The sequence below is a fragment of the Macrotis lagotis genome, chromosome 7 (genome assembly GCF_037893015.1).
Source record: "Macrotis lagotis isolate mMagLag1 chromosome 7, bilby.v1.9.chrom.fasta, whole genome shotgun sequence".
Classification (NCBI taxonomy): Eukaryota; Metazoa; Chordata; class Mammalia; order Peramelemorphia; family Peramelidae; genus Macrotis; species Macrotis lagotis.
In genome coordinates, this window is record NC_133664.1 from 201,158,902 (window position 1) to 201,186,506 (window position 27,605).

General features: G+C 37.8%; 1 protein-coding gene across 2 annotated transcripts; it reads left to right on the forward strand.

Annotated features, from left to right (window-relative positions):
• Window positions 1-707: 707 nt before the first annotated feature.
• COPS7A (COP9 signalosome subunit 7A) lies at window positions 708-26,769 on the forward strand. Of its 2 annotated transcripts, none has more exons than XM_074194489.1 (8): window positions 708-856; window positions 1,433-1,638; window positions 9,230-9,305; window positions 23,986-24,074; window positions 24,486-24,688; window positions 24,914-25,019; window positions 25,150-25,301; window positions 25,442-26,768. In XM_074194489.1, exons 2-8 carry the CDS (start codon window positions 1,477-1,479, stop codon window positions 25,479-25,481), a joined length of 828 nt encoding a protein of 275 aa, XP_074050590.1. In that variant the 5' UTR covers window positions 708-856; window positions 1,433-1,476; the 3' UTR covers window positions 25,482-26,768. The 2 variants fall into 2 exon arrangements, with proteins under 2 accessions (XP_074050590.1, XP_074050591.1); XM_074194490.1 differs by lacking the exon at window positions 708-856 and adding an exon at window positions 1,024-1,099 and having other exon boundaries at window positions 25,442-26,769.
• Window positions 26,770-27,605: the final 836 nt, after the last annotated feature.

The window sequence follows — 27,605 nt, forward strand, 5'->3', positions numbered from 1 at the left end:
TTCATGAGGCATTGTGCGATCTAGAGGAGGTGGGACAGGTAATGAATGACAAAGGGCACTAACAATATCTATCTATCTATATAATACACACACACACACACACACACACACACACACACACACACACACAAACACATATTTATATTTAGGGGCGGCTAGGTGGTGCTGTGGATAGAGCACCAGCCCTGGAGTCAGGAGGACCTGAGTTCAAATTCGACCTCAAACACTTAATAATTACCTTAGTTGTGTGGTTTTGGGCAAGTCACTTAACCCCATCTGCCTTGCAAAAACTAAAAAAAAAAAAATTCCTAAAGAAATCTCTCTAAATATAAATCTTTTTTAAAAGGGGTGGGGGGAGAATGGGTTGGACTAGAAGTCTTGTAATGTGTGTCTCTGCTCTCTTCTTCCTCTATTCCCCTTTGTTCTTGCGGGGTCTGTCGCTGTGACCCCGGACCCCGCCATCCCTCCTGCCGGGTCCCACGCCTCAGGAAGGCTTTCCCTAATCAAGTTCGGGACGCCCAAGTTAGCCAGAAAGAAGAGCCGTCTGCAATGAAAAAATAGCACTTCTGAACAATAAAGTTTTTTTGAATGTCAAGAAGAAAAAAAAAAGTCACCCTCCATTCTCCCGACAACGGCCAATCAGAACATAGAGAGGGCCGGCGCTTCCTCTTCGTCCCGCCCCTGGGAGGCCCCGAGGCCTGTGACGGAAAGGAGCGGAAGTGGGGGCCTCGAGAGCCGCCATAGAGTTTTGTGGCCAGAGCGGCCGGGAGGAAGGCCGTGGTAACGGTTTCTAGCAGCTGGCGGAGCTGAGGGAGGGGCCACCCTTCCAAGTGCGCGCGGAAGGCGAAGCTGACAGGTAGCCGCCGCCCTGCAAAGCCTGCCTTGGGGCCCCTGGGCGAGAGCCCGCAGCCCCTGGGTCGGCCCCCTTAAGGGCAGGGGGGAGGCCGCAGGGCGGGGGCGGAGCCCGGCGGAAGGAGAGAAGGGGGCGGGGGTCACGCGGCCCGGAGGCAAGCAGGCGCACGTGCCTCGCACGCGGAAGCCCCTCGCCTCGAGGGGGGCAGTGGGCGGAGCAGGAGGGTCCAGCCATTCCCCTGCAGCGGTGCGCCTAGGGAGTGCAGCTCGGTGGGGGGACGAGGGTGGCCTGGGGCTCCCCAAACACTAGTCCCACCTTGCTCCCCCTAAGGAACCGACATTTGTAAACTCCGCAAGGCCCGGATCCCCAATTTTTGGGAAACCTCGGCCTCTCCCCAGTTCTGGGCTCAATCTGAACTGTGTTGATTGAGCCTCCCCCCCCCCCCAGACGGAGCCTTTCCTAGATCTGGTTGACTCTGCGATTACTCCCAACCCCCACATACTCCCCTGCAACGACCCCCTACCCCTATACACACTTTGCTCTTCTTGCCTGCTTTCAACCCCTCCTTCTTCCTTGCAGCTCTACACCTCCTGAGCCCAGTGGCCCCCCTGCCCAGGCTAGCCATGAGCTCAGAAGTGAAGGTGACAGGGCAGAACCAAGAGCAGTTCCTGCTTCTGGCCAAGTCAGCCAAAGGTGCTGCCTTGGCAACTCTCATCCACCAGGTGCTGGAGGCTCCAGGTGTCTATGTTTTTGGGGAGCTGTTGGACATGCCCAATGTCCGAGAGGTAGGTACCTGGTTTGACGAATCCCACAGATCTTCTTATGGAAGCTCCCTCAGTGATCCTTCCCTCCCCATTTTAGATTAGAATAGATAGTGGTAGTCAATAACTAGTACTGTTAGCCCAAATACCTGACTAAAAAACAAATAGGGTCCAGGGAGGTTAGAGTTAAGAAGCCTTTCAACCACAAAGGCTTCTGTTGAGAAGTTAAATAGGTTAGGGTTAAGAGGTGAGAAGTTTTATATATAGATAGATAAATCTATCTATCCATCTATCTATCTATGTCTATGAGAATCACTTCCATTATTGTTTGCAGATTCTTTACTAGGCAAATAAATAACAAAAGATGAGTAGGGAAAGGTTTTGGTTCCTGTGAAAAAGTAAGACGTAAGTGGCAGTGGCAAAGTGGATAGAATGTCAGACATGGAATCAGGAAGACTTATCTCTCTGAGTTCAAATCTGTCCTCATACACATAGTGTGACCCTGGATAAGTTACTTAACTCTGTTTATCTCAGTTTCCTCATCTGTAAAATTATCCAGAGAAGGAAATGGCAAACCATTAAATATCTTTGCTTATAAGACTACAAATGAGGTGACCACAAAGTTGGACAGGACTTAACAATCAACAAATAACCAAGGGCATGAGAGTTCTCATCTTGTGCCCAGTCCCATCAGTAAAATATGTTTTTGTTCCTGTGCCCAGTACCATTTTGAACAAGTACTCCAAAATGTATGTATTTTAAAATTATATGACTTACTATATAAATACATGCATGAAAAATCATTTGCAAAAGTAGGAATTTGAAAAGGATGAGATAAGGATGAAATGTTTTGAAATTAAAAAATTTTTTACAGTACCAAAAAAACTTTTTGTGTTTACTCTTACAATAAAATGAGAGCATCCTACTTCAATATACTGATTTTCAAAAAGTTCCCTGTGTATGTCCCATGTGAACCTGTAAATAATAATTTTGTTAGTAATTTATGATAGGATCATTGTAGTTCATTAGCCAAACAAGTGAATTTCTTTTTAAATAAATAAATAGTGAGCATAAGAGTTTTTCTTTTAGTCACATTTCTTTGTATAAATATTTACCATATATAGAATTCAAAAACATGCAAAAATGAATTATCAGTGTAAATATGTTTCTCTTTCTATGGTTTTGCTTAACAGGTGATTTATTAATTTTCTATTCATGTTTGAATATTTTTAGTTGTTTTTTGTATGGTGTGGGGAATAGTAAGTAGACCAGTTTGACTGAATTGTAGAGAGTACAAAAAAACCAGGAAGTAATGTGTAATAAGTCTGGAAAAGTGAATTAGGGCCAAATTCTGAAGAACTTTAAATGCCAAAGAAAGTAGTTTATATTTGATTATGGAGGCAGTATTTATTAACTAGGAAGGTGACAGAGGTCAAATCTGCATCTGGGGAAATCACCATCAGGTCTCACGGAGAAAAGGTTGGAATGGGAAGAGACAAAGGTGAGGAGACCATTTAGGAAGCTATTGCATTAAGCCTGTGAGACTGAGATGAAGAGGATTTAGATGAAGGGTCTGAACTAGGGTGTTGTATGAGTAGATAGATTTCAGAGAAGGTGTAGAAATGTTCTATAAAAATGACAGAATTTGGCAGGTTTGGCTATGTATGGTAAGTAAAAGAGTCAAAGATGATAACGAGGTTACAAACCCCAGTGATACCTTTCACAGAAACAGACTTTTGCAAGAGGGGTAAATCTGAACAGAAAGATAATAATGAGTTTTGTTTTTAGAAATGTTTGAGATGTCTGTTGGACATACATTTGGTACTGCCTATTGGATAGAGAAAGGGTTGTGTGTGTGTGTGTGTGTGTGTGTGTGTGTGTGTGTGTAATATATATATGTATATATAACATATTATATATATGTATAGCATATTATGTATATATATAGTTCTGGGAGTTCTCTGCATGAAAATAGTAATTGAACCCATGAAAGTTGATGAAAGACTATAGAGATGAAAGAGACCCCGATGTTGAATTGACAAAAGTGATGTAGAAGGAACAGTTGAACAGTTAGGAGAAAAATAGAGACCAGTGCCATGAAAATTCAGAGAGGGCAAAGTATGGAGGAGATAATGGTCACTAGTATCAAATATTGCAAACAAGAAGGATTGAGAAGAGTGAGACTATTAGTTTTGGCAGTTAAAAGTAGAAAGAGAACTTCCAATTGAGTGAAGATGTTGGAAGCCAGATTACAGATGATTAAAAAGAGAATGTAAGGAAAGGAAGTAAAGGCACTGAACTTTTTCTAGGAATTTAGTTAGGAAAAGGAGAAAAGGTATTGGATGATAATTACTGTGGATAATTAGTTCCAGTAAAAATTTTCAAGGATTGAGTGAGATTTGGGCATGTATGGAAATAGCAAAAACAAACCAGTGGATATGAATAAATTAAAGTTTATAAAAAAGGTGATGATAGTGGGTTTAGTCTACTGGAAAAGGCAGGAGGGAACTGGATTGGGGGAGTAAACATAGAGAATTTGACTTTGGTGAGGAAGGCTTCCTTATTTTCAGAATTCTGAGAAAAGGAAAAATGTGGGGGAGGAATGATTACAAGGGTTTAAAAGATAAGGAGGCTAGTCTGATGGTAGAAAAGAAAGCTTTGTTAAATAACTATGAAGCAAGGGCCTCAGGCAATGTAGTTGAGGATGTGCTCTTCGAAGTTTGAAGAAAAGTTTGGAAAAACCTTTGTAGAGTGAGTGTGGGATAAAGAATTAATTCAAGAGTAGTAAAAAGATTGCTTTGCTCCAGTTGGGAAAAACAAAAACAAAAAAAAAATTTGTAGTAGATCAGTCAACCTAGTTGCAATTGGTTGAAGGAGCTAAAGATGTTTAATCTGAAGAAGAGAAGACTGGGATTCTCTTCAAGAATTTAAAAGAGATTTGCCTTGTTTTTCTTGGTCCCAGAAGGAGAAGTAGGAGCAGTGGGTACAAGCTGCAAAGTGGCTTAGTTAGATTGTTTATAACCATTGAAACTGTAAGAGGTGGAGGAGATGATCACTGGTCAGAGAGAGAGAGGGGTTTCAGATAGGGGTTTGAATTCTATCTAATATTGAGATGTTTTGATTGTGTCCAACAAAAAGTATTACAATATGTCAGTCAGTCTGTAAGCATTTGTGAGATACTTAAGTCTAGTGCTATGTACTGGGAAAGAGAGGCAAAAAGCAATTTGTTTGCTCCAGGAGCTTACGGTCTGATGGGGGAGACAACACAGACAATTAGGTTCAAGATAAATTAGGAATATTAATTAAAGACACTAGCATTAAAGGATCTTAGGAAAGGTTTCTTAAAGAAAATGTTTTGGTTAGGACTTAAAAAAAAGTCAGGGCAGCCAGTAGATAGAGCTGATAAAAGGGAATATTCCAGGCATGGGGAATAGCCAGTGAATATTCCTAGACTTAGAAGATGGAGTGGAACAATGAGGAGCAACAAGGAGTCCAATGTCATGGGATTGAAGAGTTCATGGTGAGGAGTAAGGTATATGAAGATTGAGAAAACAAGAAGATGGCAATTTGTGGAGGACTTTAAATAATAAACCAAGAATTTCAAGTTTGGTCCTGGAGGTGGTAGGAAACTTAGAGTTTATTGACTGGGGAGGGATTGGATAAAATGGGAAGGCAGTAAGACAAGGTCAGGTCTTTACTTTAGGAAGAACACTTTGAAAGTGGAGTGCAAGGTGGTTGGGAGTGTGGAGAGAGAGCTCAGACAGGGAGATGAAACAGCAGCAGGCTGCTGTGTAGTCCAAGCAGGAGGTGATGAGGTCCTATTCAAGGTGGTAGAAGTGACATTGCAATATTCTCAACAGTAGTAGTGAACTTTGGAAGTAGAGAATGATTAGGGTAGGAAAGATGAGTTGAGTTTTGCCAATGTTGAATTTATGATATCTACAGGACATCCAGTTTGGGATATTTAATATACAGTTGGAAGAAGAAGTCTGGAGATTAGAGGAGAGGTTAAGGCTGGAAGAGTAGATATGAGAATCACCAGCATAGATAGTAAAATTGAAACTATTGGAACTGATGAGATAACAAATGAAAAATATACAATCTTGCTTAGGTCTAAATGGAATCAAAGACCTTGATTCTTTGGATTAGGAAGAGACTTTAGGCAAGGAGACCAATTATGAGATCATTGCAGTAGTTCAGATAAAAATGATAAGATGTCTGAACTAGGTTTTATTGTGAATGAACAAAAGGGAAAGGATTCTAGAGATAGCATGTGGATAGAAATGACAGAATTTGGCAACTGTTTGGATATGTGAGGTCAGTGTAAGTAAGGAGTCAGAATGACAAGTCAAAGATATAAATGTTTTAAATCTAGATAACTGAATGGAGGATAATGTCCTCCATAGAAATAGGGGTTTGTAGATAGAAGGAAGTTCCAGAAAGACCTGGTGATGGTGAATAAAGAGGGACAAGGGCCAAATGGAAGCAAGACTTTCACTGAGATTCTTTGACTCATTAGAATAATAAAATCCCAGAATTAGGAAAAGGCTACCAAGTTCAATTCCTTTGCCAATCAAGTGTTCATCTAAGCATTGTTTGAATACATAACAGTGACTCACTACCTCCATAGGCAGTCCATTCCATTTTTAACCATCTCTAATTAAGCCTTTAACCAGGGTAGTAAGAGGATAAGTACAATAGGCTTAGTAGCTCTGTAACAATTCTAAATACTTTGTGGAGATTCCTTCCTTAATCAGTCCTTGACCGCATGGTACTTTGTTGTTTTATAAGCCAAGGTTATGTATATCTTGACCTATTGACTTTGTTCTTGTTGTAATTAGTAAGTCAACCTTTGACCAGAAAATAGAAGGTTCCTTTGCTCTGATTCACCCATTATCCAGAATCCTTTGGTTTTCCCTAGAATTCTTAATCAGCATTTCACCCATCTTAGAACTAACTTTTGGGGTGGTTAGGCAGGGCAGTGGATTCAGGAGGAAGAGAATCTGAGTTCAAATACACCTCAGACACTTAGTACTTACTTAGCTATGTGACCTTGCCCAAGTCAATAGCACTGCCTTGCAAAAAAAAAAATAGAAGTAACTTTCACTATTTTTTTTTTTTTTAGGTTTTTGCAAGGCAAATGAGGTTAAGTGGCTTGCCCAAGGCCACACAACTAGGTAATTATTAAGTGTCTGAGACCGGATTTGAACCCAGGTACTCCTGACTCCAGGGCCAGTGCTTTATCCACTGCGCCACCTAGCCACCCCTAGAAACACAAAAATATTTAGTTAATGTATTTCAACCTGTTCTTCCCCATATCCATAGACCTTCTGGCCAACTTTTAAAGGAGGAAGAATATTGAGATGGAGAATAAAATTTTTTGGAAGGGAAATTAGCTAATTTTTGGTGATTTGGATCTACTGCCCTCATCACATAATTTTGCCTTTCTTTTGTGATCAAGTATATATTCCATATGACAAATATTCTAGTTTTTACATACACCCCTTCCCTCTTAGGTATGTCTAGGTAAGGCTTAAGTCTAAGGTATGGCTATGAGTCAAAATGACATATGCATCTGCCCCAAAGTCTCATTAGGGAAATACAGTTTTGTAAAAGCCAGAGGGATTATCTTCTACCAGGGCTGGTTGAACTCATACTGACATCTTTCTAGGTTTTTTAGATATAGAACATGAAAAAAATCACAAACTTTTAATGACTTTATGAGTTGGTCATTCTGCCTTTTCAGGCTAATTTTTGGTGGAAAGAATGCTGTTATCCTTTGCCCCTTGTTTTCTGCAGGATGAAACTATGAAGTTTCATTCTACAGCAATAGCAACAAGCATTTATTGAGTTGGACTTGTCCCCACATCAAATCACAAAATTTCAGATTTGTGAAGGACCTTAGAAATCATCTTTTTAATGCTATTGAGCATGAATCATTAAATAATTATCTAAGTGCCAAAAGAACTCTAGGAATAAGAGGCTGTGCATTCTACATTTTGGGGAGTTTTGGACAGTTTTAGGCCCTCTGATGTGTGTGTGTGTGTGTGTGTGTGTGTGTGTGTGTGTGTGTGTGTGTGTGTGTGTGTGAAATGTAGGACATGATTCCTATTTCATGGAATTTTTAGGCTCATTGAAAGAAAAGAGGTAAGCATATGAAATAACTAGAAAGTAGTTCTTTCAGTCAATTTTGATTAAACTTCTACTAAATTTTTTGGTACTATGCCAGTTCACTTGAGATAAAATATGAGATAAAATGTCTGTCCTTTAAAGTATATATATTTAGGGGTGGCTAGGTGGTGCAGTGGATAGAGCATTGGCCTTGGAGTCAGGAGGACCTGAATTCAAATCCAGTCTCAGATTCTTAATAATTACCTAGCTGTGTGATCTTGGACAAATCATTTAATCTCATTGCTTTTTTCCCAAAGATTTTATTTATTTTGAGTTTTATAGTTTTCCCCCTAATCTTGCTTCCCTCCCCGCCCCCACAGAAGGCAATTTGCCAGTCTATACATTGCTTCCATGGTATACATTGATCCAAATTGAATGTGATGAGAGAGAAATCATATCCTTAAGGAAGAAAAATAAAGTATAAGAGATAGCAAAATTACATAATAAGATGACGGGGTTTTTTTCCCCTAAATTAAAGTCTTTGGTCTTTGTTCAAACTCCACAGTTCTTTCTCTGGATACAGATGGTATTCTCCATAGCAGATAGCCCAAAATTGTCCCTGATTGTTGCACTGATGGAATGATCAAGTCCATCAAGGTTGATTATCACACCTTTGTTGCTATCAGGATGTACAATGTTTTTCTGGTTCTGCTCATCTCACTCAGCATCAGTTCATGCAAATCTCTCCAGGCTTCCCTGAGTTCCCATCCCTCCTGGTTTCTAATAGAACAATAGTGTTCCATGACATACATATATATCACAGTTTGTTAAGCCATTCCCCGGTTGATGGACATTTACTTGATTTCCAATTCTTTGCCACCCCAAATAGGGCTGCTATGAATACTTTTGTACAAGTGATGTTTTTACCCTTTTTCATCATCTCTTTAGGGCATAGACCCAGTAGTGATATTGTTGGATCAAAGGGTATGCATATTTTTGTTGCCCTTTGGGCTTAATTCCAAATTGCTCTCCAGAAAGGTTGGAATCTCATTGCCTTTCAAAAACAAACAAACAAATAGAGAGTATATATTTAGAGAAGTGAAAGAACTTCGAACACAAAGAGTAGTAGTTAAGTAAAAATAAATGGCAGTGAATTTCAGTTGTAGAATAAGTGATATAGAAAATTAGTAGGTAATCAGAAGGGCTGCAGTTTGAGCTGTAGAAAGACTCCAAATAGAGGAAGGGAATTGAAATTGGCTTTGAAGGATAAGTAGGATCTTGATAGAAGGGAGACATTCCAAATCGGGGGGAGCAACATAAAAAGAGGGTAGCAGGAATGAGGATAGAGAACTTTGAGAACATTGATGAGGCTGGACTGTTTTAGTGGAGTATTGATTAGGAGTGAAGGGTTAGATAAATAGGGTGGAAGAAGATATGAATTCAAAGCAATATAAACATTGGCAATTGTGGGGTGACTGTTTTCCTGTGACCCTATCTCCTCTAGCTGGCAGAGAGTGACTTCGCTCCCACATTCCGACTGCTCACAGTGTTTGCTTATGGGACATATGCAGACTATCTAGGTAAGCAGAGGGTCTGGGGTGATAGGATGGGGTTATGGAGGGAGAGGGGGGACAGAGAAGCATAGTATTTCTTGGCAAATTCTGATGGAAATACATTCCTAAGTCACTCCACAGTGTTAAACTCCTAAAGATTTATATATTATTTTTGTATTTTTAGATTTTTATCTATGTGTTATCCGTTACTAGACTTTAAGCTCCTTGGTGGTACAAATGTTGTCTTACCTAACCTGCATCTCACCCAGTGCTTAGCACAATTTTCTACATAAAGTAGGTATTTAATAAAAGTTTGGGGAATTCATTTGAATTTGTTGACTAAGTGCATTGGGGTCAAAATCTAGACTGGCATGAGAAACTCAGGACTTGGGCAATGGGGGTTGGGAATTAGGGGTCTTGCCTCAGTTTTGACATGTGAAATTCTCATTCATAAGACCTGAGTCTAAGTCCCATCACTTCCTAATACTGCTTAATAGTATTTTCCCTAATTTTGTGACTATAGGCATGTCAGTTTTTTGATCATTAATTACTTTATCTATAAAATATGATATTTCTATTCTTCACAACTAGTAATTGTGAGAATCAAATAAGAGCATATGCTTTATTTTTTAAAATTCAATTTAATTTTATTTTCAGTTTCAAATTCTCCCCCTCTTCCCCAACCCACTGAGAAGACAAGAGAAACAAAGTCATTTATATGTATGTGTGTGTGTGTGTGTGTGTGTATATGTATATATATAGGCATGTAGAACAAATTTCCTCTTTAGCCATAACAAGCAAGGAAAAAAATTGAAGACAATATGTTTTGATCCTACAGTTTTTAATCTATCAGTTTTCTCTCTGAAGGTTGATAATATCTTTCATCCTGATTCTTGTGGACTTGTAGTCACTGTGTTGATAAGAATTACCAGATTTTTCAAAATGATTATCTTAACATATTGTTCTTACTATATAAATTATTCTTCTGGTTCTGCTCCCTTCACTTTTTCTCACTTCATACAAGTCTTTCCAGGTTTTTTCAAACCATCCCTTTCATCATTTCTTACAGTGTAATAGCATTTCATCACATTTATGTATCATAATTTGTTCAGCCATTCCCTAATTGATGGAAATCCCCTCAGTTTCCAGTTGCCACCACAAAGAGTTGCTATTAATATTCTTGTACATATGGGTTCTTTTCCTCTTTTCTTTGATCTCTTTGGCATATAGACCTAGTAGTGGTATCTCTGAGTCAAAGGGAGTGTAAAGTTTATCTTTTGGACATAGTAGCAAATTGTTTTCCATAATAGCTGGATTAGTTCGCAGTACCACCAACAGTACCTATTTCCCACATGTACCCAGCAGTTTCCTTTTTCCTTTTTTGCACTTTTGCCAATTTGATGGGTGTGAAGTTGTACTTCAAAGTTGTTTTAATTTGCATTTCTCTAATTATTAAAGATTTAGAGCATATTTTCATATGACTACTGATAGTTTTGATTCCTTCCTCTGAAAATTGCCTATTCATATATTTTAACCATTTATCAGTTGGGTAATAGCTGTTATTCTTATAAATTTTACTCAGTTTTTTGGAATATTGTATCATTTTATTTTACTTTTTCAATTATATGCAAAGATAGTTTTCAAAATTCATCTTTTGTAAGCTTTTGAGTTCCACATTTTTCTACCTTGCTCCCTTCCTTCTCCACTCCCTATGACAGCAATTAATCTGATTCAGGTTATACATGTACAATCATGTTTAACATATAATCATACTCAATATATTTTTTAAAATGAAACTATTACCAGAGAAATTTGATGAAAAGTTTTTTTCCTTGAATATAGCTGAAGTTAGCCATTTTGCAATTTGAAATGTTCTCTATTTCTTATTTGGTCATAAATTCCTCCCTTTCTATAGACCTGAAGATGTACAATTCATTGTTCTTCTAATTGGCTTATGGTATCATCCTTTATGTCTAAATCCTGTACAAATTTTGAGTTATCTTAGTTATAAGGTATTAAATGTTGGCTTATGCTTTGTTTTTGCTATTTTATTTTCCAGTTTTCCCAGAAGTTTTTGTCAAATAGTGAGTTATTGTCCCAGAAGCTTTGGATTTCTCAAACAGTAAATCACTATAGTTGCTTACCATGGTTTTCTTTTGTACCTAATCTATTCCACTGATCTACTTCTCTTTCTTATCCAGTATGAACTTTTTAATGTAATTTTAAATCTGATATGGCTAGACCACTTTCTTATGCATTTTTTCATTAATTTTCTTGATATTCTTGACCTTTTTTTCTCCAGATGAATTTTATTATTTTTTCTAGTTCTATAAAATAATTATTTTGTAATTTGATTGGTACAGTACTGAATAAGTAAATTAATTTAAGTAGTATTGTCATTTTTATTTTATTGACTTGGCCCTTCCTCTGACCAATTAATATTTTTTAAATTGTTTAGCTCTGTCTTTATTTGTGAAAAGTGTTTTATAATTTGCCCATATAGTTTCTATGTTTCTTTGTAGGTAGATTCCCAAGTATTTATACTGCCTGTTTTATGTTGTCTTTTTTAAGGAAAGTATCATTTATTCCTATGCTTTGACAGGAATGGGTGTTTTATATATATATATATATATATATATATATATATATATATATAAAACAATGGGGTTAAGTGACTTACCCAAGGTCACACAGTTAGGTAATTATTAATTGTCTGAGGTCAAATTTGAACTTAGTTCCTCCTGACTCCAAGGCCAGTGTTCTATAATGATTTTGTTTTATTCTTAATATGATCATTTATGCTTATAGTTTTCTTAATACTGAACCAGCCTTGTATTCCTGGTATAAATCTAGCCTTATTATAGAGTGTGATTTTAAGATTGTAAGTGTTATGTTGCTGCAATCTCTCTCTCTCTCTCTCTCTCTCTCTCTCTCTCTCTCTCTCTCTTTTTTTAGTTTTTGCAAGGCAATGGGGTTAAGTGGCTTGCCCAAGGCCACACAGCTAGGTAATTATTAAGTGTCTGAGGCCAGATTTGAACTCAGGTACTCCTGACTCCAGGGCCGATGCTCTATACACTGCACCACCTAGCCGCCCCAGTTGCTGCAATCTCTTAAAATTTTTCAATTAATATTAATTAAGGAAATTGTTCTCTAAATGTTTCTTAGAATTCACTTGTAAATATATCTGATCTTGTTTTTTTTCCTTAGGGTTAACTTGTGACTTTTTCATTTTATTTTTTCTGAGATAAGGTATTCTCTTTACTGTTCAGTTAATCTGGACAAGTTATATTTTCATAAATATTTATCCATTTCATTTATATCATCGGTTTTATTGGCATGTAGTTGGGTAAAATAGCTTCTGATGGTTGTTTTCATTTCATCTTCAATGATTGCGAATTTACTTTTTTTCATTTTCGAAACTGATAATTTGATTTTCTTCTTCAAAAAAAATCAAATTAGCTGATGCTTTATCTATTTAATTAATTTTTTTTAAAGCCTGCAGTTTTTTTTTTTGCAAGGCAGGGTTAAATGACTTGCCCAATGTCACACAGCTAGGTAATTATTAAATGTCTGAGGCTGGATTTGAACTCATGTCCTCCTGAGTACAGGACTGGTGCTCTATTCACTCTGCCACTTAGCTCCCCCCACAAAAAAAAAGCCTGCAGTTTTAATTATTAATTCAGTGATTTAACTAACTTTCAATTTTGTTAAGCTCTCCTTTGATTTTCTGGATTTCTATTTTAGTATTACATTGAGCATTATAAATTTGTTGTTTTTCAGTTTTTTTAGTTGAATGCCCAATATGTTGATCTGCTCTTTTTCTCTTTTACTGATGTGTTTAAAGACATAAAATGCCCCATAAATAATGCTTTTAGCTGTGTCCTACAGATTTTGGTTTATTGTCTCATTGTTGTCATCTTTAGTGAAATTATTTATTGTTTCTATGATTTATTCTTTTATCCATTCATTCTTTAGGATTAAGTTATATAGTTTCCAATTCATTTTTAATCTATGGTTTTTTTTGGGAAGTTATTGGTATTTAATACACGATACAGTAGATGGGTAGAGCTGATGCAAACAAAAAGTATCAGAAACAGATCAAACACTTTAACAACCAAAAAGTCAGTTTGTTGAACAAGGCCAGTGAGATCTTTAATTGGTACCTCACAAGTTTGAAGTCTCAAGACTGACAATAGTAAACTTGCAGCTCAGGGACTTGGATAGAATCCAAATGTTCATGTTCCTTGGCTGTCACAAAGGGATAACTTCAGCCCTCCAAAAAAACAGATTGTGGGAGGACAAAGGGGACTTCAGGAATTGATTTGCAATAGACTTGGGGGAAGTCAGTCAGGACTTGCAGGCCTCTTCATCCTCTACCTAATGCAGGGAAAGGAGCAAAAATCTGGCTAGTTAAACATATTAATGAAAAAATATAGTAAATATAGTAAAATGTGTATTTAATATTTAATATTTCTGCTTTCCTGTCTTTGTGAGGTTTTTAATACCCTAATAAATGGCTAAGTTTTTCTAAGGTTCTGTGCACAATAGAGAATAGGTTATACTCACTCCTTTCTGTTACCATTCAATTTTCTCCAGAGCAGAATAATATCTAATTTTTCTAAAATTCTTTTCATCTCCTTATCTTCTTTCTTGTTTATTTTATGGTTGATTTATCTAGGTCTGAGAGGGAAAAATTGAGGTCCTTAGTATTATAGTTTTACTGTTTATTGCCTCTTGTAACTTAATTTTTCCTTTAATAATTTAGATGCTGTAATATTTTGTACATGAATATGAACTATTTCTATTAACTCATTGTTTGTGGTTCCTTTTTAACAAAATTAATTTCTCTATCTCTTTTTATTAGATCTATTTTTGCTTTTGTTTTATGAAACCATGATTGACACTTCAGCAGAAGCTGAAGCATAATAGATTCTACTCCAGCATATTATTTTTTTTTTTTAGGGTTTTGCAAGGCAAATGGGGTTAAGTGGCTTGCCCAAGGCCACACAGCTAGGTTATTATTAAGTGTCTGAGACCTGATTTGAACCCAGGTACTCCTGACTCCAGGGCCGGTGCTTTATCCACTACGCCACCTAGCCGCCCCTCCAGCATATTAGTTTTAACCCTATACGTATTTTTCTATTTTGAGTATTTCATGTAATTATCATATTAAATTCTTGTTTCTAATCTATTCTGGTAGTCCTCTTCTATTTTATGGGTGAGTTAGTCCCATTTACAGCTATTATTGCTAACTATTTCCCTTCATTCTATACTTTTTTCTTATCCTTCTCTTTTTTTTATCTTTGCTTCTCTCTGAGTCGTTTTTTCTTCTGACTACTGCCTCCCTTAATCTATACTCTTTTTTATTCTCCATCCCCATCTCTTACTCCTTTTTACTCCTGTTTCCCTATTGAGTCAGATGAATTTCAGTACCCAGGTTCATATGTATCTGTAGTCTTCCCTCCGTGAATCAGTTAGGTTAACTCCCTGCTCAATAGCCCCTGCTTCCTTGTGCATAATATTTATTTAGATTATTTCTTCCATTGTTCTTCTCCCCTTTTCTCTTTCTTCCAGTTCATCCTTTCCCCCCACTTTTTCATTCTTCTTTTGAGATTATTCAAACATGATAGAGTCATAACTAGGTCTTCTAATTAGACTCTCTTTTTCAGACTTCTGGTGATGATAAAGTTCTGAGAGCATTACCTTGCTTTAAAAGATCAAGATCTCCTACTGTATCCAGGGCCATCCCTAGTTGTCCTGATTCCTATCTGGTAACTGGACCCAGGTGGCTCTGGAGGAGAAAGTGAAGCTAGTGACTTTGCATAGCATCCCCTCATTTAAATCCAACTCACTTGGGTATCATGGCATCACCTGTCATGGTTTTCAAGAACAAAGAACAAACAATAGAGCATTACATGTTTTATCTCCCCATATAAAAATGTAAACAGTTAACCTCGATAATCTCTTATGATTTCTCACTTATATTTATTTTTTCTTAGGTTCTATATTTGAATATCAGATTTTCTATTCAGCCCTATCCATTTCTATCCCCACCCCTATCCCAAAAGAATGATATTGTTTTGCTGAGTAGTTTATTTTTGGATATGATCCTAGATTCTTTGCCATCTGGAATATCATATTCCAACCCCTCCTTTCATTAATAGGATGTCTGCTAAATCTTGTGTGATCCTGACTTTGGCTCTGTAGTACTTGAATTCTTTCTTTCTTACTGTTTCCTGTATTTTCTCCTTGACTTGGGAGATCTGAATTTTTGTTGTCATATTTCTGGGAGGTTTTTTTTGGTTTGTTTGTTTTTACAGGAGATAATTAGTTGATTCTTTCCATTTCTACTTTGCCTTCATTTTCTAACAACTGGGTAGTTTTATAATTTCTTGAAATTATAGGCTACTTTATTCATGGTAGTTCAGTAATTCTTAAAATATCTCCCCCAGAAGAGAGCATATGCCTTTGGAGGAATAAAGGTCCCAGTGAGGTATACCAAAAAACTCCCAAAGTGGATGTCTCAGTAATACTCAAAACTCAGGAAGCACCCCAAAACCAGGCACAGGCTAGAGAAATGAGTAAAGAGAGAAAAAAAGGAACACCATTGTCTATGATGCCAAGAATCCTCTTCAATCTGAAGATGAGGAAGTACAAGCTCCTGCATCTGAAGACTCCATGAAAAATGGAAATTGGCCTCAAGTTATAACAGAGCTCAAAAAAGATTTTGAAAATCAAGTAAGGAAGATAGAAGAAAAATTGGGAAAAGAAATGAGAGAGATGCAGGAAAACCATGAAAAAAAAAGCCAGCAACTTAGTCAAGGAGATCCAAAAAAAATGCTGAAGAAAATAACATGTTAAAAACCAGCTTAGGTCAAATGGATAAAACAGTTCATAAAGTTTTTGAGGAGAAGAATGCTTTAAAAAGCACAATTGGCCAGATGGAAAAAGAGATAAGGAAAACATATCCTTCACATGTAGAATGGAGCTAAAGGAAGCTGATGACTTTATGAGAAGTCAAGACACAATACTTCAACACCAAGCGAATGAAAAGTTAGAAGAAAATGTGAAACATCTCACTGAAAAACAACTGATCTGGAAAACAGATTCAGGAAAGATAATTTAAAAATTATTGGGATACCTGAAAGTCATGATCAGGTAAAGAACCTTGACTTCATTTTTAAAGAATTCCTATAGGAAAATTGCCCTGATATCCTAGAAGCAGAGGGCAAATTGAGAGAATCCACTGATCTCCCCCAGAAAGGGATCCAAAAACAAAAAAAACAGTCTCTAAGAATATTATAGCCAAGTTCCAGAACTTCCCAAGTCAAAGAGAAAATATTACAAGCAGCCAGAGGGACACAATTCAGATATTGTAGAGCTGCAGTCAGGATCACACATGACTTAGCAGCAACTACATTAAGGGCTCACAGGGCTTGGAATATAATATTCTGGAAGCAAAAGAGCTTGGAATGCAACCAAGAATCAACTACCCAGAAAAACTGAACATCCTCTTCCAGGGGAAAAGATGGACTTTCAATGAACCAGGGGAATTTCAGATGTTCCTGTTGAAATGACCAGAGCTGAACAAAAAGTTTGACCTTCAAATGCAGGACTCAGGTGGAGTATAGAAAGCAGAGGATAAGGGTAAATTATGAGGGACTTAATGTTGATGAACTACATGTATTCCTGCATAGAAAAATGATGATGATAATACTCATATGAGCCTCCTCATCTGGTATAGCAGGTAGAAGGAGCTTTTATAGATGAAGCACAGGAGAGAGCTGAATCTCAAGATATAATATATTGTAAAAATGGACTCATTGGCTAAAAGGGAAATGCACTGGGAGTAAAAGAAGGGAGAGATGGAATAAACTAAGATATTTCATATGAAAGATTTTTTTTCTCTTTTAACAGTGATATGGGAGGGGGAAAGGCAATGGGGAATGAGGGAACCTTCACTCTCATCAGAAATGGCTCAGAGAGGAAATAGCATACACACTCAATTGGGTATAGACATCTAGAATATAAAGGAGAGAAGGGGAAATGGGGGTAGGTGGGGAATGTGGGTGAGAGAGGAAAGGGTAGATCATAGAAGAGAATAGTCAAATATAACACATTTTCTTTTTTACTTCTTGCAAGGGGCTGGGATTGGGTGGCCTATCCAGGACCACAGGGCCAGGTGGTTGCTGGGTCTCAGGGGTGGTATGTGGGCTTAGGGCCTCTTGGACTCAGGGCTGGTGATTAGTCCACTGTACTACTCAGCACCCTACAGCACATTTTAGAAGAGGGACAAAGTGAAAGGAGAGAGAAAATATATAGTAGTGGGGAGGAATGGATGGAGGGATTTACAAACAGCAACAGCACAAAAATATGAGAGTAACTTTTATAATATACTTATCATAACGAATATGATCCACCCAAGACAGAGTTGATGGTATCAGAACACAGACTGAAACACGTTTTTTTTTCCTCTTTCCTTTATTTCTCATGAGGGTCTATACTTTTTTTTGGGGGGGGAGAAGGTATTATGTTTACTCTTACACAAGAGTATTTTAGTAATGTATTAAAAAAATCACCTGTACAAAAAATATTCATAGCAGCTTTGTTTGTGGTAGCAAAGAATTTGAAATTAACATAAATCTCCTTCAATTGGGGAATGGCTTAGCAAACTGGTATATGTATGTGATGGAACACTATTGTTCTATTAGAAGTCAGGAGGGATGGGAATTCAGAGAAGCCTGGAAAGATTTGCATGGACTGATGCTGAGCGAGATGAGCAGAACCAGAGGAACATTGTGCACTGTAGCAGCAATGTGAGGGTGATGACCAAACTTGATGGACTTGCTCATTCCGTTAGTGCAACAATCAGGCACAATATTTTATTTTTCTTCCTTAGGGATACAATTTATCTCTCATCACATTGAACTTAGATCAATGCATACCATGGAAACAATGTAAAGACTAACAGACTGCCTTCGGGGGGGGGGGAGGAAGATTAGGGGAAAAATTGTAAAAAATTCAAAATAAATTAAAAAAAAGAAATAGTGATAATTAAGCTCAATATCTAAAAAAAATATCTCCCCCATTCCATATTCCAGGTTAGTTTTTTGCATGTGAGAAATTTTATATTTTCTTTGTTTTTTCAATCTTTTTAATTATTTTAAAAATATTTCTCATGCAATTATTAACTATATTTTCTTGTTTCAAATTTTCAAGGAGTTATTTTCTTCAGTGACTTTTTCAGTCATTTAATATTTTTTCCAATTACAGTAACAACATTTTTTAACATTCAATTTTCTTTTAAATTTTGAGTTCCAAATTCCCCCTTCCCTCTCTCCTTACCCTTTTTCCTGAAACAGTAGCAGTTTGATTTAGGTTATACATATGTAGTTAAGCAAAATATATATTTTTATTAGTCATGTTGTGAAAGTAAACACAGACTACCCCCTAATCCCCCCCAAAAAAACCCCATGAGTAAAACAAAGTAAAAACTACTATGCTTTAATCTGTATTCAAACCCCATCAGTTTTTTCTCTAGAGGTAGATAGTATATTTCTTCATAAATCCTTTGGAATATCTTGGATCATTAATTGCTGAGAATAGCTAAGTCATTCACAATTGATCATTGTACAATATTCGTGCTGGCAGCAATGTTCTTTTGGTTCTGCTCACTTTGTATCAGTTCAGGTAAGTCCAGGCTTTTCTGAAAGCATCCTGTTTGTCATTTTTAATAGCACAATAGTCTTCCATCATAATCACATAATATAACTTGTTTAGGCATTCTATCCCCTCAATTTCCAGTTTTTTACCATCACAAACAGGTCCTTTTCCTTTTCCTTTGATCTCTTTGGAGACCTGGTATTGGAATTGCTGGGTCAAAGGATATGCACAATTTTATAACCTATTAAACATAGTTCCAAATTATTTTCCAGGTGGTTGGATTAATTCACAATGAACTGGAAGAAAAAAAGGGGGAGAAGAACAATGGGAGAGATAATCTAAATAAATATATTTCACAAGGAAGAGTTTATACAATGACAGGGGCTATTGAGCAGGGAAGTAACCTAACTGATTCATGGAGGGAAGACTGCAGATACACATGTAGCTGGGTACAGAAATTCATTAGACTCAATAGGGAAATAGGAGTGAAAAGGATTAAGAGATGGGGATGGAGAATAAAAAAAGTATAGATTAAGGGAGTGCAATAGTGTCCCTATTCTCCCACATTTCTTCAACATTTGTCATTGTCCTTTTTGGTTATATTAGCCAATCTGATAGGTGTGAGGTAGTACCTCAGATTTGTTTTAATGTATATTTCTCTAATCAATAGTGATTGGGCACATTTTTTTCACACGAGTATAGGTAGCTTTAATTTCTTCACTGCCTTTTCATATCCTTTGACCATTTATCAATTGGGAATGACTTCTATTCTTATAAATTTTCCTCAGTTCTCCATGTTTGAGAATAAAGCCTTTATCAGAGAAACTTGCTGAAAATCCTCCCCTACCCCCAATCTTTTGCTTTCTTTTTAATCTTAACTTCATTGGTTTTATTTGTACAAAACTTTTTTTATCTTAATCAAAATTCTCCATTTTACATTCTGTAATGCTCTCTGTCTAGTCTTTGATCATAAATTCTTCACTTATCCATAGATCTGACAAGTAAACTGTCCTATGCTTCCCTAATTTGTTTATGGTATTGTCCTTTATTTTTAAATCATATTTCCATTTTGACCTTATCTTGGTATATGATATGAAATGTTGCTCTGTACCTAGTTTCTCCCAAACTGCTATCCAGTTTTCTTAGCAGTTTTTTTTTTGAGCTCTACAATTTTTCTCCTTCCCTCCCCTCAGAACAGAAGGCAATCTGATGTAAGCTTTACATTTGCATCCATGATAAACATAGATCGAAACTGAACTTGTTGTGAGAGAATCATCTCCAAAATGAAAAAATAAAATATTAGAGATAGCAAAATTACATATTACATAAGACAACTTTTAAAAATTGAAGATAATAAGCTTTGGTCTTTGTCCACAGGTTCTTTACTGGATACAGATGGTATTCTCCATCACAAATCCCCTAAAATTGTCCCCGATTACTGTACTGATGGAATGAGCAAGTCCATCATGTTGATTATCACCCCATGTTGTTGGTCATATATACAATGTTCTTCTGGTTCTGCTCTTCTCACTTAACGTCAATTCATGCAAGTCTTTCCAGGACTTTCTGTAATCCCATCCCTTATGATTTCTTATAGAACAAGCGTTCTATTATATACATATACCACAATCTGTTCAGCCATTCCCCCAGTTGATGGACATCATCTCAATTTCCATTTCTTTGCCACTACAAGCAGAGCTGCTATGATTATTTTTGTACATGTCGGATTTTTACCCTTTTTCATGATCTCTCCAGGATACAGATCCAGTTGTAGTATTGCTGGATCAAAAGATATGCACATTTTTATTGCCCTTTGAGCATAATTCCAAATTACTCCCCAGAAAGGTTGGGTCAGTTCACAACTCCACCAACAATCCATTGGTGTCCCAGATTTCCCACATTCCCTCCAACATTTATCATTATCCTTTCTGATTATATTTAAGCTATTCCTTTTAATGGGATGTCTGATATCCACCTCCTCTTCTGTATCCAGAGTTAGGACTTGCTTCCTTATTTGATTGAACAAGCCTCAGGTGATTTTTCAGATATTACCTTCTGATAGTCAAATGGTATAAAAATCTCAATTACAAGATTCCTGGGGAGTATGGAAGTGGTCTAGCCAGACCTGCCCCTCATACCTGCATAATCAGCAGACAAATAAATGTGTATGGTAACTTTATTCTGTTTTGTTCTTTCTTTGTGACCAAACTCTTGGAGTTTAACATTTGTCCCTTATTAGGACAAACTCTGAAAATTAATATATGTTTAATTTAATTATTATTGAGGTCAAACTCATGGAGGTCCCCTCCTCATCAAATCATACTTGCATCCTCTGTATATGTATAGTCCCTCTAACAGTTTTAATAAAAATAAAGTTGTTTGGGTTTTTTTTAAGGTTTTTTCAAGGCAAATGGGGTTAAGTGGATTGCCCAAGGCCACATAGCTAGGTAATTATTGTCTGAGATCGGATTTGAACTCAGGTACTCCTGACTCTAGGGCCGGTGCTTTAATCCACTATGCCACCTAGCCACCCCTAATAATAAAGTTCTTAGGAGTTACATGGATCATGTTTTATGTAGGAATATCATAATTTTAACCTTATTGAATGCTTTATAATTTCTTTTTCTTGTTACCTTTTTATACATGTCTCTAGTTTTATATTTGAAAATCAGATTTTCTTTTTAGTTCTGGTCTTTTCATCAGGGATGCTTAAAAGTCTTCCATTTCATTAAATATCAGGGTATTTTCCCCTTGAAAAGCTATACTTAGTTTTGTTGGATATGTGATTCTTTGTTGTAAGCTCCTTTGCTGTCCAAAATATCATATTGCCCTCTAATCCTTTAATGTAGAATGCTAAATTCTGTGTTAAATTAATTATGACTTCATGATATATGAAATGTTTCTTTCTGACTATTACAGTATTTTCTACCTGGGAACTCTGAAATTTGGTTGTAATATTCCTGGAAGTTTTCATTTGGGGATCTCTTTCAGGAGGTGATTGGTAGATTATTTCAATTTCTATTTTATCCTCTGTTATCTAGCTTATCAGGGTAGTTTTCCTTAATAATATTTTGAAATTTGATATCATGGTTCATTTTTTGATCATATCTTTCAGATAACCCAATAAATTCTCTCTCTCCTTCCAGGTCAGTTGTTTTTCCAATAAGATATTTTCAGTTTTCTTCTATTTTTTAAATTTTAATTTAATTGTATTGTTTCTTGATATCACATGGATTCACTTGTCTAATTCTAAATTTTAATAAATTTTTTCTTTATTGAGCTTCTGTATTTCCTTTTGCATTTGTCCAGTTTTAGAAGTTCTTTTTAGTGAATTTTTTATATATTTTTCCATTTTTTGTGCTACCTTTACCAAATTATTGACTCTTTATTCATGATTGTCTTGCATTTCTCTCATTTCTTCTCCCAGTTTTTCTTATTTCATTTTAAAAATCCTTTTTGAGGTCTTCCTTTATAAATCCTTTTTGGGTCTAATACCTATTGATTTTTCTTTAAGGTGTTTCATGTAAACATTTTGACAGTGTTATACTTTTTAGAACTTGTGTTTTGAGCTTCCTGGTTACCACAGTAGCTTCTTCCCTTATTTATTTATTTATTTATTCATTTATTCATTCATTCATTCTTCATTCATTCATTCATTTAGGGTTTTTTGTTTTGTTTTGTTTTGTTTTAAAAGGCAATGGGGTTAAGTGGCTTGCCCAAGGCCACACAGCTAGGTAATTATTAAGTGTCTGAGGCTGGATTTGAACTTAGGTACTCCTGACTCCAGGACTGGTGTTCTATCCACTGCACCACCTAAGCTGCCCCCACAGTAACTTCTTATTATCAGGTTTTTTGTTGTTTGCTCATTTTCCCAGCCTATTTCTCGACTTAACTTTATATTAAAATTAAGGCTGTGTTCCTAGGGTGGAGGGGGAACTGTCTTGTTTCATATTCTTCATGCTGCTGGTTTCAGAACTAATTCTGATGACTTATAAGTTTTCAGTTCTTCTATAGTAGTATAAGACCTAGGTGTCCAACCTTTTAGGTGTTCTGGACCTCATCATCCAGGCTTGTCAAGAGTTGCATATAGAATTTAATATTTATTTATGACTATAATAATAAAAAATAATAATGTCACATGAATAAACTTTGTGGGCATTATGTGACTCATAGGCCTTATGTTGACATACCTGATTTTAGAGGTATAGTCTCTGTTCTTCTGGCCTGTGCTCTGGTCTGTGAGCAGTCAGTCACATTCTTTTCCACCCTGGAACTGTGACTAGAGTTCCTATTCTACTGTGGCTTCAAGCTCTTGTATATTAACGCTCCTCCTTTGTCCTAGGACTGCAGCCCAGGCCTGCAACTCAAATCCCTGTATGGGCAATACAACAGAGTCCTGTACCCAGCACCATCAAAGAGTTTCCTGTAATCTCTTTCTGACCTGTTGTTCTGCCCCCTTACTGTCTGTGGACTGAGAAATCTGGAAGTCACTGACTCTGATTTACATCCCCATGGCCTGCACTGTCTTTTTGGGCCCAGCCTGTTTCTGGCTTGCCAGATACTGCTTATGTCAGACTGTGCTCCACTCTCATGCCCATGAAACAGACCTTTCCTGTCAACCTTGTAAGTTGTCTTGGACTGGAAAAATGTTTCACTCTATCCTTCTGTTGGTTCTGTTGCTCCAGAATTTGTTTTGAGGTGTTATTTTAAAGTTGTTTGAAGGGAATTTGAGAGAACTTAGTCAATTCCCTACCTTTACCATCTTGGCCCATACTAGCCTCAGATAACAGTGAGATTTTTGTATCTCTTTTTATCAATCTGTTAATTTCCTTTTCATATTATAGCACTTGGTTTTTAGAATCATTTTTAACTCCTTCCTTAACTGCTCCAGAGGGCTTGTGTCCAATTCACATTTTTCTTTGAACCTTTTCTTGTAGATTTCTTCAAGCAATCATTTTTTGTCTTTACGTCTTAAGCTTCTCTGTCATCTTAGTAGCTCCTTATAGAATGTTCTTTAAAACCATTTATTCTTTTGCTCTTCTAGCTGAAGCACGGAACCTGCCCCCCCTCACAGAGGCTCAAAAGAACAAGCTTCGACATCTATCAGTTGTGACACTGGCTGCCAAGGTCAAGGTAAGTTGTTGGTACAACCCCACGCCTTTTTTCCCCTTCACCAATAGTTCTGGTGAGTTGTTTTCTGTGTTTGCTCTTATAGAGAATATATTGCAGTAGGGGAGTCTCTGAGTCAACTGTGATTCTCATTTTCCTGATGACATTTTTCATCTTATACATCCATGCAGAAGGATAGACTGAAGACCCTTTAACTTACCACTTCTGTAGACAACATTAGAACTCAGTCTTTGTGGGACTGATGTTCTAGGCAGACAGGACAGACAAATAGACAGGCAGACAAATAGACAGACAGGAACAGGGTATATCTTATGGCAGCAGTGGGGTGGGGGGGGGAATCCCTTTTCAGATTCTGAATTGGGGATGACAAAGCAGATCAAATAGGTTCCTTGCTTCCCATTCTTATGATTTCAGTGTATCCCATATGCAGTGCTTCTAGAAGCACTAGCTCTACGAAATGTGCGGCAGCTAGAGGACCTCGTGATTGAAGCTGTGTATGCAGATGTACTTCGAGGCTCCTTGGACCAGCGGAACCAGAGACTTGAAGTAGACTATAGCATTGGGCGTGACATTCAGCGCCAGGATCTCAGTTCCATTGCTCAAACCCTCCAGGAATGGTGAGACTTTATCCAGCAACAGTAGGGACTATCTCTGTGATGGAATTTTTAAAAGGTTTTATTCCCCCAAGATAGAGCAGAAGGGAGGATTTCAGAATAGGCTAAACTGGAGTAGACAAGCAATATGCACTAGTGGAGCTAAAGATTCTGGGAGTTAGGGAAATCTACCATTTTTCTCTGACAGCATTACCCCTGGAATACTTATTCCCCCCTTTTTTCCTGCAGGTGTATTGGCTGCGAAGTAGTGTTGTCAGGTATTGAGGAGCAGGTGAGCCGTGCCAACCAGCATAAAGAACAACAGCTGGGTCTGAAGCAGCAGATTGAGAGTGAGGTGAGGATGAAGCAGGGCTCTAACTTTTGTGCTCCACACAAGAATATTGGGAGAGTGAATTTAGCTGTGGAAAATGTGAGCAGAGAGAAAAGTTCAAAGTAGGATGATGCCATCCTTCCTACCTTGGCAGGTGGCCAACTTGAAGAAAACCATCAAGGTAACGACAGCTGCTGCTGCTGCAGCCACATCCCAGGATCCAGAGCAGCATCTGACAGAGCTGAGGGAGCCTGCCCCAGGCACCAACCAGCGCCAGCCCAGCAAGAAGGCTTCTAAGGGGAAAGGGTGAGCCTACCTGATGGAGATTCCATGTTGCCAAAGATTTTAAAGCCTAGGATTCCTCCTATCAGTCATTTGGGGGAGATGTCAGAGACATTGGAGGTTTCCATTCATGATCAATCTTTCTCTTCTCCTTCTTAACCTAGGCTACGCAGCAGTGCCAAGATCTGGTCCAAATCAAACTGAAAGGATGGTCATTTCACCTTGGGAATCTGGGGACTGACTGCCAGTCCCTTGGGAATCATGCCCCACTTCCCATTTCCTTAGGTCCGAGCCCCAGCCTCCCTCCCTGCCCCAACCCCATGGCTAATTTATGCCTTCTTGAGAGGAGGCCAGTAGAGGCCACCTCACTGTCTATGTTGTCTATGACGCTATTTTTTGTGCACATCCTTCTTCTCCAAGGCCTTTTTCGGGGTATCCTTGTCTGTCTCTTTACCTGCCGGGGTGCTGGAATTGTGCATGTCATTTGTGTGTTCTTCCTCCAGTATCTCTCTCCCTTGCATGAGTGTTTTCCTCTTGCCCCTTGATTCTCTTGGGGGTATCCAAAGAGCCTTAGATTCCCCTGCCCTTTCTCTTTTCCTTGGGAATTCTGGGAGCTAGTACTTTATCCCAGTGTTCTCCTGGTAAATCTATCCCCTGTAATTTCGAACATACTGGGATTGTTTCCTACTGTCCCTACTTCCCCTTCAGGAGCACTGCTGCCTGACTCAGCCCCAGAACCCATAGAGACTGCTGCTGCTCGAGGTAATGTTGGAAGAAGTTTCCTGCCTACCATTGGGCATCCTGGAAAAGACCAACAGAGCCCCTCAAAGGATTATTTGTTTTTCCTTGGCAGGGTGGGGTATGGATTGTATTAAAAAAAAAGTCTGTGTGTGCGTGTGTATGTGTGTGTGTACACAGACACAAATGACATAAATAAATCTAAAAGGATCTATCTATGAATTTCCTCAGATTTGAGTCTTCTCTAATTATATAACTTTTTTAGGAGGAGAATCATTAACTCTCAACATTAATTCTCCCCAAAACTTAGTTCTAAAAAGGCTAAAGAGCCTATGGAGAGCCTCCAGACTGGACACTGAGGGACAATAAGTTGGAATCCAGCATAGCCTTAGGGGAACGACAAATAGGCTAGTATCTTGATATCTAGGACAATCTAAGCGGAAAGATAGTTTGATTATCTTGGTGACAAAATTGGAAGGAAAAGGGGGCTCACAATCTTCCTGCCATCTGCCCCAACCCAGGCAGAAGGAGAGCATTAAGTGTCAGTGAGAGTTCCGAACTAATTCTGGGAGCTCTACCTTTGGCTCTGTCCTTTTTCTCCTTCTTGTAACTTCATTCCCTAAGGACAAAGAAGGAACTCTATCAGCAGATTTGAACCACGTAGTCTCCCTCCACCTGTCCTCCAAATTTTTCTTTGACCCCATGGCACTTGACTCATCTCTCTTTTAGGTTTTTGCAAGGCAGTGGTGTTAAGTGGCTTGCCCAAGGCCACACAGCTAGGTAATTATTAAGTGTCTGAGGCCGGATTTGAACTCAGGTACTCCTGACTCCAGGCCTGGTGCTCTATCCACTGTGCCACCTAGCTGCCCTGCTTCATCTCCTTTTAAACTCTGCCTGGAGCTAATGACTTGTTTTTTGATATCTTTTATTTTGCTTTACTTCTATCTTTGAATGTATTTCTATTCCCTGCATGATGCAAGAGGCCAACCCTGGTAGCAAAAAATTAAAAAAGAAGAAAAAAGGAAGTTCAGCATAAAGCCACCATATTAACCATCTGTCAATATTTCATATCCATAGGCTCCAAGTTATGCAAAGAAGGGAGAGATGCATTTTCTTATCTCTTTTCCCAGGCCAAGTTTACTTTTTATACATCAGCTACTGACTTGTAATGGTCTCTTAATTTCCTAACATCAAATTTCTATAGTATATGACTGTATTGGGGGGTGATAACTTTGGGGCCAGATTTGGGTTCTCTACTTTTCTCTGGGAGTAATCTTTACATTCTATAGAAATTGAGACTGATTTATCTTTGAGGAGCTTAGGATACATGATTTGACCTTGTTTGCAAAGTATTTGGAGGCTTTAAGGGAAAGGACATGACTAGTCTGGAAAGTGCCTGGGTTATGGTATTTCTGGATTGGGTACTCTAAAAAATAGTCAGAAACTCAGTTATGTCTGAGTACATCTGGGTTCTCTGTTGGAAACCTACAACTAGAAGTATATTATCATATATGGGGCGGCTAAGTGGCGCAGTGGATAGAGCACCTGCCCTGGAGTCAGGAGGACCTGAGTCCAAATCCGGCCTCAGAC